General features: G+C 20.1%; 5 protein-coding genes across 5 annotated transcripts; 2 read left to right on the forward strand and 3 right to left on the reverse strand.

Moving 5' to 3' along the window:
* Positions 1 to 145: 145 nt before the first annotated feature.
* On the reverse strand, positions 146 to 1,874 carry mcfV (mitochondrial substrate carrier family protein; the record flags this gene model as incomplete). Its single annotated transcript, XM_638260.1, has 2 exons — positions 146 to 1,327; positions 1,473 to 1,874. The coding sequence occupies 2 exons, from the start codon at positions 1,872 to 1,874 to the stop codon at positions 146 to 148; spliced, it is 1,584 nt and encodes a 527-aa protein (XP_643352.1).
* A 1,333-nt stretch (positions 1,875 to 3,207) lies between these two features.
* On the forward strand, positions 3,208 to 6,238 carry DDB_G0276263 (hypothetical protein; the record flags this gene model as incomplete). Its single annotated transcript, XM_638261.1, has 2 exons — positions 3,208 to 3,211; positions 3,915 to 6,238. The coding sequence occupies 2 exons, from the start codon at positions 3,208 to 3,210 to the stop codon at positions 6,236 to 6,238; spliced, it is 2,328 nt and encodes a 775-aa protein (XP_643353.1).
* Positions 6,239 to 6,877: 639 nt separating this feature from the next.
* On the forward strand, positions 6,878 to 7,897 carry DDB_G0276037 (zinc-containing alcohol dehydrogenase; the record flags this gene model as incomplete). Its single annotated transcript, XM_638262.1, has 1 exon — positions 6,878 to 7,897. One exon carries the CDS (start codon positions 6,878 to 6,880, stop codon positions 7,895 to 7,897), a length of 1,020 nt encoding a protein of 339 aa, XP_643354.1.
* A 231-nt stretch (positions 7,898 to 8,128) lies between these two features.
* Positions 8,129 to 8,382, reverse strand: DDB_G0276165 (hypothetical protein; the record flags this gene model as incomplete). Its single annotated transcript, XM_001134597.1, has 2 exons — positions 8,129 to 8,298; positions 8,370 to 8,382. 2 exons carry the CDS (start codon positions 8,380 to 8,382, stop codon positions 8,129 to 8,131), a joined length of 183 nt encoding a protein of 60 aa, XP_001134597.1.
* A 578-nt stretch (positions 8,383 to 8,960) lies between these two features.
* DDB_G0276035 (EGF-like domain-containing protein) lies at positions 8,961 to 13,617 on the reverse strand (the record flags this gene model as incomplete). The annotated part of the gene is made up of 6 exons (XM_638264.2): positions 8,961 to 11,128; positions 11,197 to 11,889; positions 12,049 to 12,348; positions 12,445 to 12,753; positions 12,845 to 13,120; positions 13,233 to 13,617. 6 exons carry the CDS (start codon positions 13,615 to 13,617, stop codon positions 8,961 to 8,963), a joined length of 4,131 nt encoding a protein of 1,376 aa, XP_643356.2.
* Positions 13,618 to 15,708: the final 2,091 nt, after the last annotated feature.

Below are 15,708 nucleotides of genomic sequence, written 5' to 3' on the forward strand. Positions count from 1 at the left end.
TTTATTATTATTATTACTTGTATTATTATTATTTACATTATTATTTACAGATTTTTTTGAATTTTTTACAATGTTGAAGGTTTTTTTTTTTTTTTTTTTTTTTTTTTTTTTTTTTTTTTTTTTTTTACTATTATTTTATAATTAATTATTTTTGTTGATATTTATTTGAACCTAAATCTTTACAAATTTCATAAACAGCAAAAGAAATGGCAACAGTTGGGACAACTTTAAAATAAGCAGGAATGATACCATGATAGAAAGCAACCAAACCTTCATTTGATAAGATTTTCTTTGTCGCATCCCAGCCATTTTTATAGAGTACTTTATTACCACCAATACCTTGAATCATCATTCTTCTTCTTAAAACATCCAAAGGATAGCAAACAGTCATAGTAACAGCACCACTAAGAGCACCACAAACAAAATCGCAAATCATATTTACACCTTTTTTCAATTCATTCTCATCAGAAGCAACAGAATTTATCAATAGCGATGAAGGCATTGTTGATGCCATAGTTGAACAACCGGATGTATTTGTTAAATTAATACCATTTTCACCAAGTTCATTTTCATAAATAAATGAGTTATTATTTTTATTATTATTATTATTATTATTATTAATTGATGATGGTGTTGTAGTTGTTGTTGATAATGATGATGATGATATTTGATAATTTAAAATCATTTTTTTACAAATTATTTTAAAACCTTCATAAGTTGCAAAACTAATTGAAACCCAAGGTACAATTGAAGCAATGGAGGTACCCAAACCTTTGTAAAGACCTTTTACACCTTCATCCTTGTGAATTTTAAAGAAACTATGAGTTATACCATTATAACGATGAGCTGCATAATCATTTGAACAAGATCCTTGAAGTGATAATCTTATTCTAACAACATCCAAAGGATATGTGAAAAAGGTTGAGGTAAGTCCAGCCATTGCACCAGAAAACATTGTTTGGGGAACTGTCATCTTCATTTCACTACCACTACCACAACCAACACCATTACCATCAATACCATTCTCAATCGAAGATGAAGATGGATGATTTGAAGAGTTGTCTAAAAAATGTTTTTTACAAAATTCATAAGTTAAAAATCGAATTCCAGAATTTGGGGAAACCTTTACAATGTTTGCGCCATTTCCTTTCCAAATTGATTTAAATCCTTCCCTCTTCACCATCTCTTTCATAGCAGCAATGCATCCAACATAACCTTGACTAAGATTTTGTGACATACCTTGAACTTGTTGAATAATCGTTAATCTTTCAAATCCTGCTGTTGCAGATCTCGATATTGCTCCAGCAATCGATCCTGATACTAAATACTTTTAAAAATAAAATACAAATAATAAAAAAAAAATAAAAAATAAAAAATAAAATAAATTATTAGTATCATTATTTTAAAAATATTAAAGAGAAAAAAAAAAAAAAAAAAAAAAAAAAAAAAAAAAAAAAAAAAAAAAAACTTACATTGACATTTTCTTTTGAAATTGATTTTTTTGAAACATCTAATTTTGAATTTGAATTGTTTTTATTATTTCCTTTTAAAATTTTATTTTGATTTTCGTTTTTAATAATATTGTTTAGAATACCATTTTTGGAAATTAAATTGTTATTATTATTAATATTATTATTATTATTATTCTTATTATTATTGTTTAAATTTAATAATTTATTATTATTTGATTTTATTAATTTTTCTTTATTCAAATTATTGTTTACATTATTGTTCAATTGAATGATTAAGGAATTAGCAATATTGTTACCATTTTTGAGACTTTTATAAGTATTTAAGGTTTTGGATGGTCTATAGGTGTTGCTATTATTTTCTGTCGATTCTTTAAAGCTCTTTTTAAAATCAGAACTATTCATTTATATTAAAGGAGGGGAAGAGAAAAAAAAAAAAAAAAAAAAAAATATTTTTCCTTGAAACTTTTTTTTTTTTTTTTTTTTTTTTTTTTTTTTTTTTTCTCTTTCAAGTTGTTGTGGTTTTTTTTTTTTTTTTTTTTTTTTTTTTATACAATGAAATTAATCTTGGGTTTATAATTATTTGTTGTGTTGATATTATTGAATCTATATAAAAAAAATGATTTTTGTATTAATATATTTTTTTTTTTTTTTATTAAAAGATAATTTTTTTTTTTTATTTTTTTTTTATTTTTTTTTTTTTTAAAATAAAAAAAAAAAAAAAAAAAAAAAAAATTAAAAATAAATAAAAAATTTAAAACAATAATTTAAATATATTGTTTTAGATATTTTCCTTTTTTCTTTTTTTTTTATTATTTTTTATTTTTTTTTTTTTATTTTTTTTTTACCTTATTTTCATAATAAAATTTTTTTATTTGAACAACAAGTAATCTTAATTTTTTTTTTTTTTTTTATTTATTTATTTAATAATAGATTATGTTATGGTGGATATTTTATTTTAACATACATAAATATTTTTAAAATTATGATAATTATATTTTTTTTTGAAAAATACTATTAAAATAAAAAAAATAATAAAAATATATATATATTTATTTTTATATTTATGACTTGTCTGGTTATATATATGAAATTAAAAATTAAATGTTTTTTTTTTTTTTTTTTTTAATTATAATTTTTCCTGTTTATAAACAAAAAAAATTCTTTTATGGATAAAAATTTTAAAAAAGAAAAAATAGCTAATACTGGTGAATAGAAAGTGAATATATTGAAACTGTTTATGTTTGGGAGGTCTTTTTATTTTCAAAGTGTTTACTATCAAAATATCAATTGAACTTTGAAAAGTATAATTGAAGGGTGTCCAAAAAAGGTCAAAGTTGCAAAACTACAAAAATTTAAAAAAAAAAGCCCCACTATTCGACACTTTAATTATTTTTTGGTTATTTTTTTTTTATTTTTTTTTTAATTTAAAATTTATTTTTTATTTTTTTTTAATTTATTTATTTTTTTATTTTTTAATTTTTTTTAATTTAAACTTGATTAGGTAACATCCCTGTTGTTTTTATTATCTGAAAAAAATAATAATAAAAACAAAGATTTTTATAATTAGATTTTAAATAATTTCATTGATTTTTACAATAATAATAATAATAAATATTAAAATAATAATAAAAATAAAAATAATAATTATAATAATAATAAAAATAATAATAATAATAATAATAATAAAAAAATAATAAAATGATTAAATAAAAAAATTTAGATTTTGAAATATAAAATGGGTTTTTATTTTTTATTTTTTTTTTTTTTTTTTTTTGATTTTTTGATTTTTATTTTTTTATTTTTTATTTTTTTTTTTTGTTGGTTGGGAAATTTGTTGTAAATTTTGGAGCTCACAAAGATAAAACTATTTGTTTGGTACCTATTTTTTTTTATTTTTTTATTTTTTATCTAAATTCCAAAAATATCATACCAAGAGAGAATTTTTATTCAAATTTATATAACATACCCCCTCTCCAGATAGAATCATAAGTCACAATAGCACTCTATTGTGAGTTGTTATAAATAAAAAAAAAAAAAAAAATAATAATAATAAAGAAATATTAAAAAAAAAAAAAAAAAAAAAAAAAAAAAAAAAAAAATTTTAGTTTTATGTGCAATAAATCAAATTCATAATTACCACCAATAAAAAATCCACAAAAAACTCACAATTTCACCACAATTACATATATAGATAAAATCAATTACATATATATATATATTTTTTTTTTTTTTTATTTTCAACAAAAACAATACTCCCACATAAAGTAACCCCACCCCCACTCACACACACACTAAATTACTTTTTTTCTCATAATAACACAGATAATTTATTTTTCAACATTAAAATATCTCCTGCTCATTCATAATAATATTCAAATAATTAAAAAAATAAAATATATAAAAATAAAAATAAAAAAATAAAAAATAAAAAAATAAAAATAGTAAAATTAACACACAAGATATTTTTAAAAAATCCAAGAATGAATCAATCAAAACTACCAATAACAAAAATTTCAGAAACTGTTTTTAACCGCTTAAACCAATCAAATGATGTTATTAACAACACCAATAATAACACCACCAACAATAACAACAACAATAACAACAATAATAATAACACCAATAATAAAAATAATATAAATTATTTATTAAAACCAATTAATGAAATTAATGAAAATAAAATTTTAAATGATCCATCAAATGAAAATGGATTAAAACAATTATTTTACGAAATTAATAAATATTATAATAATTTTGGGAGTAAATTAATATTTTTCTCATTAATTGGAAGTGAATCATTTAATTTGAATATTGAATCAAGTGATCAAGATTTCTTTGGAGTTTATGAATGTGATATTGATCAAATTTTGTCATTTGAAAGTTACTATTACAATAGAATTCCAATTCAAGTTTTTCAAAATAACAACTCAAATAATTCATTACAAAAAGATAGAGATCGTGATAATATAATCAACCCAAATGAAACCATTATTCATTTAAAACCAGATATTACAATTCACGAAATTAGACATTTTTCAAAACTTTTATTATTAGGAAATCCAAAATTAATTGAACCCTTATTCATTGAAAACTTTTGTTCATCAAGTCAATCATGGTTAGATTTAATTAAAAATAGAAAACTTAATTTTTATACAATAACTTGTTTAACTCATTATTATTCAACTGTTAAAGTTTTATATTTTGATATTAAATCAATTTTTGAAAATGATAAAAAACAAAATGAAAAACAACAAAATGAAAAACAACAACAACAACAACAACAACAACAACAACAACAACAACAAAATGAAAAATCATTAAATGATAGAAAAAGTATTTTTAAAAAATCATATCATATAATTAGATTATTAATTGAAATGAATGATATTATTAATTATAAAGATATTAGAATTTATTTACCAAATCAATCAGAAGAAAGAAAATTATTAATGAAAATTAGAGAAGGTGAAGAAATTGATATTCAATCTTGTTTTGAATTAGTGCAATCTAAATATTTAGAATTTGAATCAAAATTTAATGAATTAAAAAAAAATTCAACAAATGATTCTTTAATTAAATTAAATTCAGCTAGAGCATTACACGTTTTAAATGATTGGGTGGTTGATATTAGAAGAAATTCAATTGAAAATTCAAATAATTTAAATTCATTTAAAAAATATAAATTTGAAAATGAAAATCATCATGATGAATCAAATAATAGTTTTAAAATTGCAATGGATTTAATGAATAAAAATAATATTAAAGGTACTTTAATTTATTTTGGTCCTTCAGGTAGTCATTTACATGGTTTACAAGATGATGATCATAATGATGAAAATAGTAATGATAATGAAAAGATTGATTGGATTGGTATTTATGCAGCGCCAACTGATGATATTGTTTCATTATTCCCACCTGCATTAAAACATGATTCAAGTGGTTTCATAATGCAATCAAATGAACATATTGGTATAAATCTTAATCCAGCACCTGATAGACCAAATAATCAAAATAAAAAGGATTCATTCAGTAAAGGTATCATTTTATATGAATTAAAATATGCATTGCAATTAATTGTAAATTGTTCCTATAGAGTTTTAGAATGTGTTTTCATGTCTTCAAATCAAGTACTCAATAATCATCCATTCAAAAATAAATTTTATATTACAGATGCATGGAAAGATTTCATTAATCAAGTTTTAATCAATGATAATAATAATAATAAAACTTTTTCAAAATTATCAAATTCAAATTTAATTCAACAATATTGGGGACTTGCAAAAGGAATTAGTATGAAGAATTCAACAATTTTTAAAATGGTTAAATCAAATTTGTTAAGAAAAAAAGATGATGCTATTACTATTGCTGAAGAAGATTTAGTTACTGATGATAGTATTTCAAAGAATTTATTCTTTTTAAATTATTTATTAATACAATGTAATACTATATTAAATGGTATTGTTTTTAATGAAAATAATACAATTATCAATTCTCCAAATAATGAAATTTTATTAAAAGAAAAAGAAATACCATCTATATTCATTGATAAACAATCAAAAGATTATCAATTTTTAATGTCATTAAAACATAACAAGCTAAACAAACTATCAATCATTCAATCATTAATAATTGATTCTGATTCAATTTTAGAAGAAATTAGAATTAAATTAGATACTTTAAAGAAAATACAAAGAATTGATCTTGTAGAATTTGAAACTATAAAATTATTAAATTCATTTTATAATAAAGTCAGAAAATCATTATAATAAAAAAATTTTTTTTTTTTCATTTCTTAGCAATTATTTAATTTTAATATTAATTTAGTGTAGTATATAAATAGATCAATTTATATACTATACTAAAATACTCTTAAAAATTGATTTATTAATTAATGAATATTTTAAAAAAAAAAAAGGAAAATGACCATGATTTAAATAATTTAACATTTTGATGAAAAATAAAAAAAAAAAAAAAAAAAAAAAAAAAAAATAAAAAAAAAAAAAAAAAAAAAAAAAAAAAAAATAATAATTTTCAAATAAAAAAATCATGAACCAATCTCAAAGTTTTTTTTTTAAAAAATTGGTGATATCAAAATTTGTTGGTTTAAAATAAAAAATTAAAATTTTAAATGTTTAGAAGGTTTGATTACTGAGATTCGCCATGTTTTTTCATAATTTCATAATAATTATTAATAGATTTTTTCATAATTCAAATTCGATAGCATAACGTTCATATTAAAAAAAAAAAAAAAAAAAAAAAAAAAAAAAAAAAAAAAAAAAAATTTAAAACTCAAAATTTGGTAAATATAAATAGAAATGGAAAATAAAAAAATTATTATTCAATTCATAAATATAAAAATAAATAGTAAATAGTAAATAATTAAATAAATTATTAAATAAATTAAAATGTTACCAATAACAAATAAAGTTGCATTAATTACAAAAAAAGGATTTTCAGAATCATTTTCAATTGTTGATAATGAAATTCCAAAACCTAAAGGAAATGAAGTTTTAATTAAAGTTGATTATGTTGGTCTTAATAGATGTGATCTTTATTTTTCATTGGGACTTTATTTACCATTTGAAAATTATCCAAATGTATCAGGTTTTGAAGCTTCAGGTACTGTTGTAGAATTTGCAAATGATGAATTAGAGAATTCAAGTAAATTTAAAGTTGGTGATAAAGTTAGTGTAATTTATACTTGTGATCATAGAAAATATGGTACATTTGCAGAATATGCAGTTTTTCCAATTGGTTGTTTAGTTAAGAATAATGAATTATCAAGTCAAAAAGAAATTGCTGCAAATTGGATTTCATTTTTCACTGCATACTATGGTCTTGTTGAATTTGCTCAAATTAAAAAAGGTGATTATGTAATTATCACCGCTGGTAGTGCTGGAACTTCTTTAGCTGGTATTGCAATTGCTAAATTTTTTGGTGCTCATACAATCGTTACAAGTCGTAATGAAAAGAAGAAACAACAAATTTTAGATTATGGTGCTGATTATTTCGTTTCTCTTGACACTGAAGATATTGTTAAAAGAACCTTTGAAATTACTAATGGTAAAGGTGCAAATATTATATATGACTCTGTTGGTGGACAAAGTGCTCAAAAATTATTTGAATCATCTTCACAATTTGGTAAAATTGTATTCTATGGTAATATGAATCACTCAGAACCAACACCTCTCCCAATTTTAATTGGTCTTAAAAATTACTTAACAATCAAAGTTTTAAATACAAATGAATACCTTTATCAACCTGAATTTAATAAAAAAGCTATTGAATTTTTAAATTCAAATTTTCATCATTTTAAATCAATAGTTGGTAAAGAATTTATTGGTATTGATTCATTGGTTGATGCTCTTAAATATTTAGAAACTGGTGATTTATTTGGTAAAGTTGTTGTAAAAGTTAATAATTAATATAATAAAAAAATGGATAATATATTTTTATAGTAGTACTATAGTTATGCAAAAATAAATAAATAAAAGACTTTTATCATGCCCTATATCATTCAAAAAAAAAAAAAAAAAAAAAAAAAAAAAAAAAAAAAAAAAAAAAAAAAACAAATTAATGAGATAAATAAAAAATATATTTTGATTAATTATTGTTTACTTTTATTAAATTAATAATAATAAATATTATTATTTTATTTAAAAGAAACCTGAAATTCCTTCAGCCATTAAAGCGGCACCTTTTATTAGTTTTGAATAACCAGACTTGGAAACAGAGTTTACATTTTGATTTGTTTCAATCATGCTGTTTGTAGAAACAAAGGAGAATGAATTCTTTCTGTTAGAGATACCCATACTTGAAATTGATTCTATTTTTAAAAAAAAAACAATTAGAAAACTATATTTTAAAATATAAATTGAAAATTATTTTCATACATACTTAAAATAGTCATTCCAATATTTTTTTTTTTGTATACAAAAGAAAATAATTTATTAAAAATGATTTTGAATTCCTTTTTTATTTATACAAAAAAAAAATTGAGCAAAATTTCAAAAATTGCTACAAAAAATATTATTAAAAAAAAAATAATTAACACACCCACAAAAGTATATCTATATTATTAAAGATTACTTGTGAATTAAACAATCTGGTTGAATTTTACCAAAATTATATAAAGTGTAATTTAAACAAAATTTTACACTTGTGTAAATAAATATTTGTAAAATTAAAAAAAAAAAAAAAAAAAAAACCAATGTGTTGATAGGTATATAATATTAATTATACCACCAATATTTTTAAAAATAAATTATATAAATTATTTTGGGGACCACTCAAATTTTCTCAAATGTACAAAATTATACAAAAAAACCTTGAAACACCACACCAACTTGTTTATTAATATTAATTTTAAGTTGTGAATGAAAAAATAAAAAAAAAAATAAAGAACAGTTTTTTTTTTTTTTTTTTGTTATTATAGTTGTGTATTTTATTTAGTTTATACAATTTATATATATATATTTTATTTTTATTTTAACTTTTAAAAGTTTTTAGTTTATTTTGTAATCCATTTTTGAATTTTGTATCTTTTTTCTTTTTGATTATATGGTAAGCAATGGAAATGGCAATTACTGCAGCAAATGCAATGGAGCCAATAATTATACCAATAAGTTGTGGTGTTGTTAATTTTGATTGATTGGGAGTACAAACTGAATTTTCATCATTTTTTGAAGTTGATTTACTATCTATTAATACTGAGAAATCTGGATCAATAATTATTGATTTTTGATAGTTTGGTATTGTTATACCTATATATGATTGTGAAGATGATGCAGTTTGAATTGAGTTCATTTTTGAATCTAATAATACATTTTCAATGGTCGAAATTTTTGAATCAATTATTGCTCTTTTAATAAATCTACCATAAAGTGAATGGTCATTAATTTGAATTTTAAAATAATTTGAATTATCTCCATTACTAGTTTCACCAAAATCTTTTAATGAGCAAATTTCTTTAGTTTTCGATGACTCAAATGATGCAGACATTACAAGTTGTAAATTATTTAATTGATTTGAAAATTTATATTCTGTAATTTCAATTGTATATTTAATACTTGATGGATACATTGTAATACTAGAATTTGCAAATTCTATAGTACTTGTATCTTTAAACCATTCTAATATAACTGTAATATTTGTATTAAATGGTGTAGTTGAATTATTTTTTATACTTGTAAAGTATTGACTTTTATTTTGATTAATTTGAGTAAATATCCATCGATCAAATGGGTATAAATTTATTTGATTTCCATTAAAATCTAATTCTCTAATTGATACGATTGAAATTAATGATTTATATAAATAATTTATACCAGAAGGTTGTTGGTTATTATTATTATCTATGATTGGTATTTCAGTTGATGGTTGTGAAGTGTTAGTTGAAGGTTGTGGTATAATTACAACTTGTGCATTACAATCATTACCAATCCATGGTTGGTAACAAACACATCCTTTTGATGAGCAAAAACCTTGTTTAGGTCCTCCACATATTGGTTCACCTAAACATGTTTGAGGTTTATTAGTTGGTGTTGGTAATTGAGTCGTAGTTGTTGGTGTTGGTGTATTAAGTGGTGAAACAGAAAGAAAGGAAAATAAAGGTGTAACTATGAATTCATTTGATTGTTGACCATTTTTTGTAACTACTCTGATGGTGAATGGTTTATCAGTTGGGTCAATATCTAGTATTAATAATGCAGTTGAAAAAATTATACTTGGAAAAGAAATTTGAGAAAATACTAAATCAGTTGAATATTTAATTTGTACATATTGAATCGAGGTTTTAAATCCTCTTCCTACAATCCATAATTCACCACCTGTTGATGAAATTTGACTTGTTCTTAAAATTTCAATCTTTCTAACCAATTGAATATTTGACATTGAATAAATTGGAAATGCGGATGAAATGTACGTACTTGGGAATCCACTATAATAACCACCATTATTAATGAAACCATAAACACTAAATACTATATCTGAATTATATCCAAACCCTACTGGTAATTCAATTTCACATGTATAATTTGCAGTTTTTGAATTTATAGATTTAATTTTCGATTCACATTGAATAATTTGTAATTCTGTTGATTCAATATAAACAATTGGATATTGTTCATTTTTTAAACCAGTATCTAAATCGACGGCTTGAAAATCAAATGCTATAACAATTGTTTGAGAATCATTTAAAATTGTTTTCACTGCACTAAACAAAGTTAATTCTGGTGGTGAAATATCGTAACCGTCATTTTCAGTTGTACATTTTTTATATATTTTATTTATAGTTGAATCACCTAAAAAATTTATAAATGGATTTCTAATACTCTCACATTGTTCAGATACTGAAAATTTAGCGAAATTACCTCGAGTATCGAATAAATAAACATCTGTAATGATATAATTTTGAGAAGCACATAAAATTGATATTTTAATATTAATTTGATATTCACCATTATATTTATCACCACTAGTTAAATTTAAAGGTGTTAAATGAAATTTATAAGTTGAACTATCCATTTCACCTCTAACAATAATATCACCATAATCAAATCCATTAATTTTATCACCTATTACAAATTTCCAACCAAATTCATTTGTAGTATTTATTTTTTCAACTTTATTAAAAATTGGACCATAACTATCGAAATCTATTATTATTTTTATTGGAATTAGTAAAACAATAATATATATATATAACACTTGTATTATAACTTACTTGATGAAATTATAAATAATTGTGCTGATAATGGTAACATTGTACTATCTATTGGGTTATAATTTGGATTTGAATTTCCATAAAGTTTAAAAGGTATATGACCAGGTTGAGTGTTAGCAGGTACAGTGAATTCAATTTGGAACATTGATGTTGATGAATTCCATTTTGAGAATCTAAAATCTGAACTATCTAAATCACCATTTTTTAATATTGAAACTGGATCATTTAATAATAATGCAAAAGAGCTACCTTTATCAAATTCACCTTCATAACTGAAATAAATGATATTATTAACAGATTTATTTGTAACATCAATATTATTATATAAAAATGATATATTTGTAATTAATACTGGATTTAGTTCGCCAAATGGTATTTCAAATTTCAATAAAGGACTAATTGAATAATATTCACCTCTTAGATAGTTTATTCTATTACTTAATAAATTTGAAATTGTAAATTTAGTAATTGAATCTTTATATAAATCTACAACTGTTTCAAATTCCAATACACTACTATTACTTTCACTATCAACTACCGATTCATATCTTAATGTGATATCTGACCCTAGATATATTGATGCCCCATAACCATTTGTATTCACTTTAAATCTAAATAAATAACTTTCATCAAATAATAATTTACATTCAAATTCTAAAAGAGTTGATAATATTGAACTATTTAATATTTGAGCTTAATTTTAAAATTAAAATGTGTAAAAAAAAAAAATTAGAAATTTATTTATATTATTAATTTTTAATTTTTAATAATGTTATTATCATTATAATTTTAAATTTTATTAAAGTAAAAAAAAAAAAAAAAATTAAGGAATTTTATTAATAAAATACATACCATATGGTGAAGTAACTGTTACAAAACTATTACTATTTTGAATAACAAAACTATGTGTAGGAGAATATGAATATAAATACTCCAGGTGAGATTGCACATGCACGTATTTAAAATTATTACCATTGCTAAATCCATATGGCCATGTGTAGCTATTTTTGTACTCGTTCCAAAACATTACAAGTGGATAAAATCCGTATTGTGTTTCTGTATCAAACTTAACAAAAAACAATGATGAAAAAAGTAATGACACACCATGTCCAGATGACAAATATGTATTATTTATATTAGCGATACTAAATTCTATGGTTTGTTTTTAAATATAAAGATTGTTAATAATTAATATAATATAATAAAAATAAAAAAAAAATAAAAAAAAAAAAAGATAATATTAAATACCTTTTAAATATATTATCGGAGTTTCATAAACTTTAACAAAATTTTTTGAAAAAAAAGAATAAATTACTTCTGGTGTATGGATATACAATTGGCCTAAATAGGTAATAAAATTTTCATCTTGATAAATTGGTGTGAAATCTGCATTCTTACTATTTCCATCATCTACGTATAAATAAGGCTCATAATCATTACTAGTTTTATTAATAGTTACTGAATAAACGGTAGAACATCCTAATCCAAACTCTGAAACATTTGTGGTTTCGTTTGGATAATAGTTTATTTTTGAATTACTGATATCTAGATTATAATCTATTTAATGTTTCAAAAAAAAAAAAAAAAAAAAAAATTAAAATAAGCAAATTTTGGAAAATATGAAAATAGATGAAATTGAAAAAATTACCAAGATATGTAGAAGCTGGGATAGTAACGACAATTGTATGAGGGCCATAAAATAATAAAGAAATGTTATAATTTTCAACTGTTCCCCCATCCAACTCCTCAAGGGAAATTAAGAAATAATTTGGATTTAATGGGTAAGCACTACCACCAAAAATTACCAAATTATTTAATGGATATTTTAATCCAATTAATTGAATAATTCCATTACCATATAAATTATTTTTTTTAAAGTAATTTGGTTTTAAAATTTTTACTTTCATTAATTCGTAGTCAATCACTAAATTTTTTTTTTTTTTTTTTTTTTTTTTTTTTTTTTTTTTTTTTTTTTTTTGGTTAGAATTTAAAATCAAATAATTTTAAATAAAATTATATTTTAATTAAATACAAACTTTCACATGAATAAGATATGTTTAAATCAACTTTTATTGTTGGATTATTTAAAAGATAGCAAACAATATTTGATGTATAACTTCCAAAGGACAATGCAGTATGAGTAATACCAATTATACTTCCTGTTCTATCAGATCTTATCATTTCAGAATAATCAAAATCTGTTGTAAACATCAATTGATCACCTTCATCCATTGCTGGTTCAACGTAACAAAGAATTTCAAATGAAAAATCACAAAATTCCCTATCACTATATTGAGGATACACTTTATAATTTTTTGGATTTGATATATCTGTAATTTTCAATGTTTGACAATTACAAAAATTAATCAAAACAAAACAAAAATAATAAATAATAAAAAATTTTAATAAATTTATATTCATTTTTGATTCATATATAAAAATACTGAAAATTAATTATTAAAAAAAAAATTAAATAAAAAATAATTATAATAATTGTTTTTTTTTAAAAAAAAAAAAAAATAATAAGAAAAAAAAAAAAAAGAAAAGAAATTTCTAAAAAAAAAAAAAATAAAAGAATTTTACAATTTCTGTAATTATTTTATGTTTATAAAAAATAATTTCAAAGGTGATATTTTTTTTTTTTAAAATATCAAGATTTTTTTTTATTAATTGGTAAAAAAAAAAAAAAAAATAAGATATTTTGAATTTTCAAATTTTTTTCTTTTTTTTTTTTTTTGGTATTTTTGAATATCAAAATCAAATAATAAAAAAAATATCGACTGTAAAGCTCTCCATGGGTTATTTAAAAATTATTTTTAGTTTTATTTATTTTCTTTTTTTTTTTTAATTTTTTTTTTTTTTTTTTTTTTTAAAAAAATAATGATTTTAATTATTACATTGTTGTTATATATATAAATTATAAATATGTGGCTTTTTTATTATTCATTTAAAATTAAAGACAAAAACCCAGGAGATAATTTAAAAACAAGTTAAAAAATTTGTAGTATTTAATTATAAAATTATTTATCTATTTTTATTATTTATTTTGGTTATTTACTTGGTTTCCACTTAATTTTATTTTTTTTTTTTTTTTTTTTTTTTTTTTTAAGATATTACCCAAAAATAAATATCTTAAAAAAAAAAAAATTTCAAAAACGATTTAAAATTTTAAAATGTATTCAAAAAATAAAATACCACAATCTCAGTCTCCTCCCTCTAAACATCAATCTCATAATTCAAGATGGAAAAAAATTTTAATTTTATCTCAATTATTATAATTACAATTTTCACATTAGTATTTTTAGTTGGTAATTTATACCCAACACATGATGAATATGTTTTAATTGATGTTAAATATATTTTGGAAATTAAAGAAGAATGGGAAATAAATTGAAGCCAATTTGCATCTATGTTAATAGATCAACACTCAATACTCAAAAATAAAAGTGGTTTTAAAAGGTGATTACAACAGTGGTAAAACTTAGTTGATGAATATGCTAGATAACAAGAATTTCTAGTTTATCTAACTTTTGATAAAGGTATTTTTTGTATGTCCTTCACCATTATTTTTTTCACAAATATCAGTATTGTATAAAATAAATCTCCATTTTTTTTTTTTTTTTTTTTTTTTTTTTTTTAATAGAATAACCATATAGAATATAAAAATAGATTTTGGAAAAAAAAATAAAAAAAAAATAAAAAAATAAACTAAATTTGGACTATTTTGTTTGTTTTTTTTAATTTTATTTTTCAAAAATTCAAATTTGAGATTAAAAAAAAATATTAAAACCAAATCAATTTTTAAAAATTAAAAAAATTAATAAAAAATTAAACAAAAAATAAAAAAAAAAAGGTAATAACAATTAAATTTAAATTTTTTTATTCTGTCCACCCTTTTATTTATTATTTTTTTTTTTTTTTTAATTCAAGAACAATTTAAATATATCCAAGTTTTTATTTTGGTGACTCACAAACAAAATTAATTTTCTAATATTAAATATGTGAGGTTTTTTTTTATAAAAGTTAGTTAATTTTTTAATTTTGGTGAGTCATTGAAAGAATCCACTAATCAACCATATAAAGATTAGAATTTACCAGAATAAATAACTGAAAAATATAAAAATAGAAAAATTTAAAAAAAAAAATAAAAAAATAATAAAAAAATTAAAAAAAAAAAAAATAAAAAAAAAACAATTGAATAAAAAAAAAATAATAAAAATAATAAAAATAATAAAAATAATTAAAAAAAACAATAACCCCATTTTAAGTTTTTTTATATTTTTTTTTTTTATTTTTTTTTTGTTTTTTTTTTTTTTTGCACCCAGAACTTCAACAAATTGATGACAAGACATTTTTAAAAAAAAAAAATTTCAAATTAAAAAAAAATAAAAAAAATTAATTTTTAAAAAAAAAATTTCAAATTAAAAAAAAAAAAAAAAAAAAAAAATTTATTTCATTTATTAATAATACATCCACAAAGGTATGATATTATTATTTTATAACTATTTAATC

The sequence above is a fragment of the Dictyostelium discoideum genome, assembly GCF_000004695.1.
Source record: "Dictyostelium discoideum AX4 chromosome 2 chromosome, whole genome shotgun sequence".
Classification (NCBI taxonomy): domain Eukaryota; phylum Evosea; class Eumycetozoa; order Dictyosteliales; family Dictyosteliaceae; genus Dictyostelium; species Dictyostelium discoideum.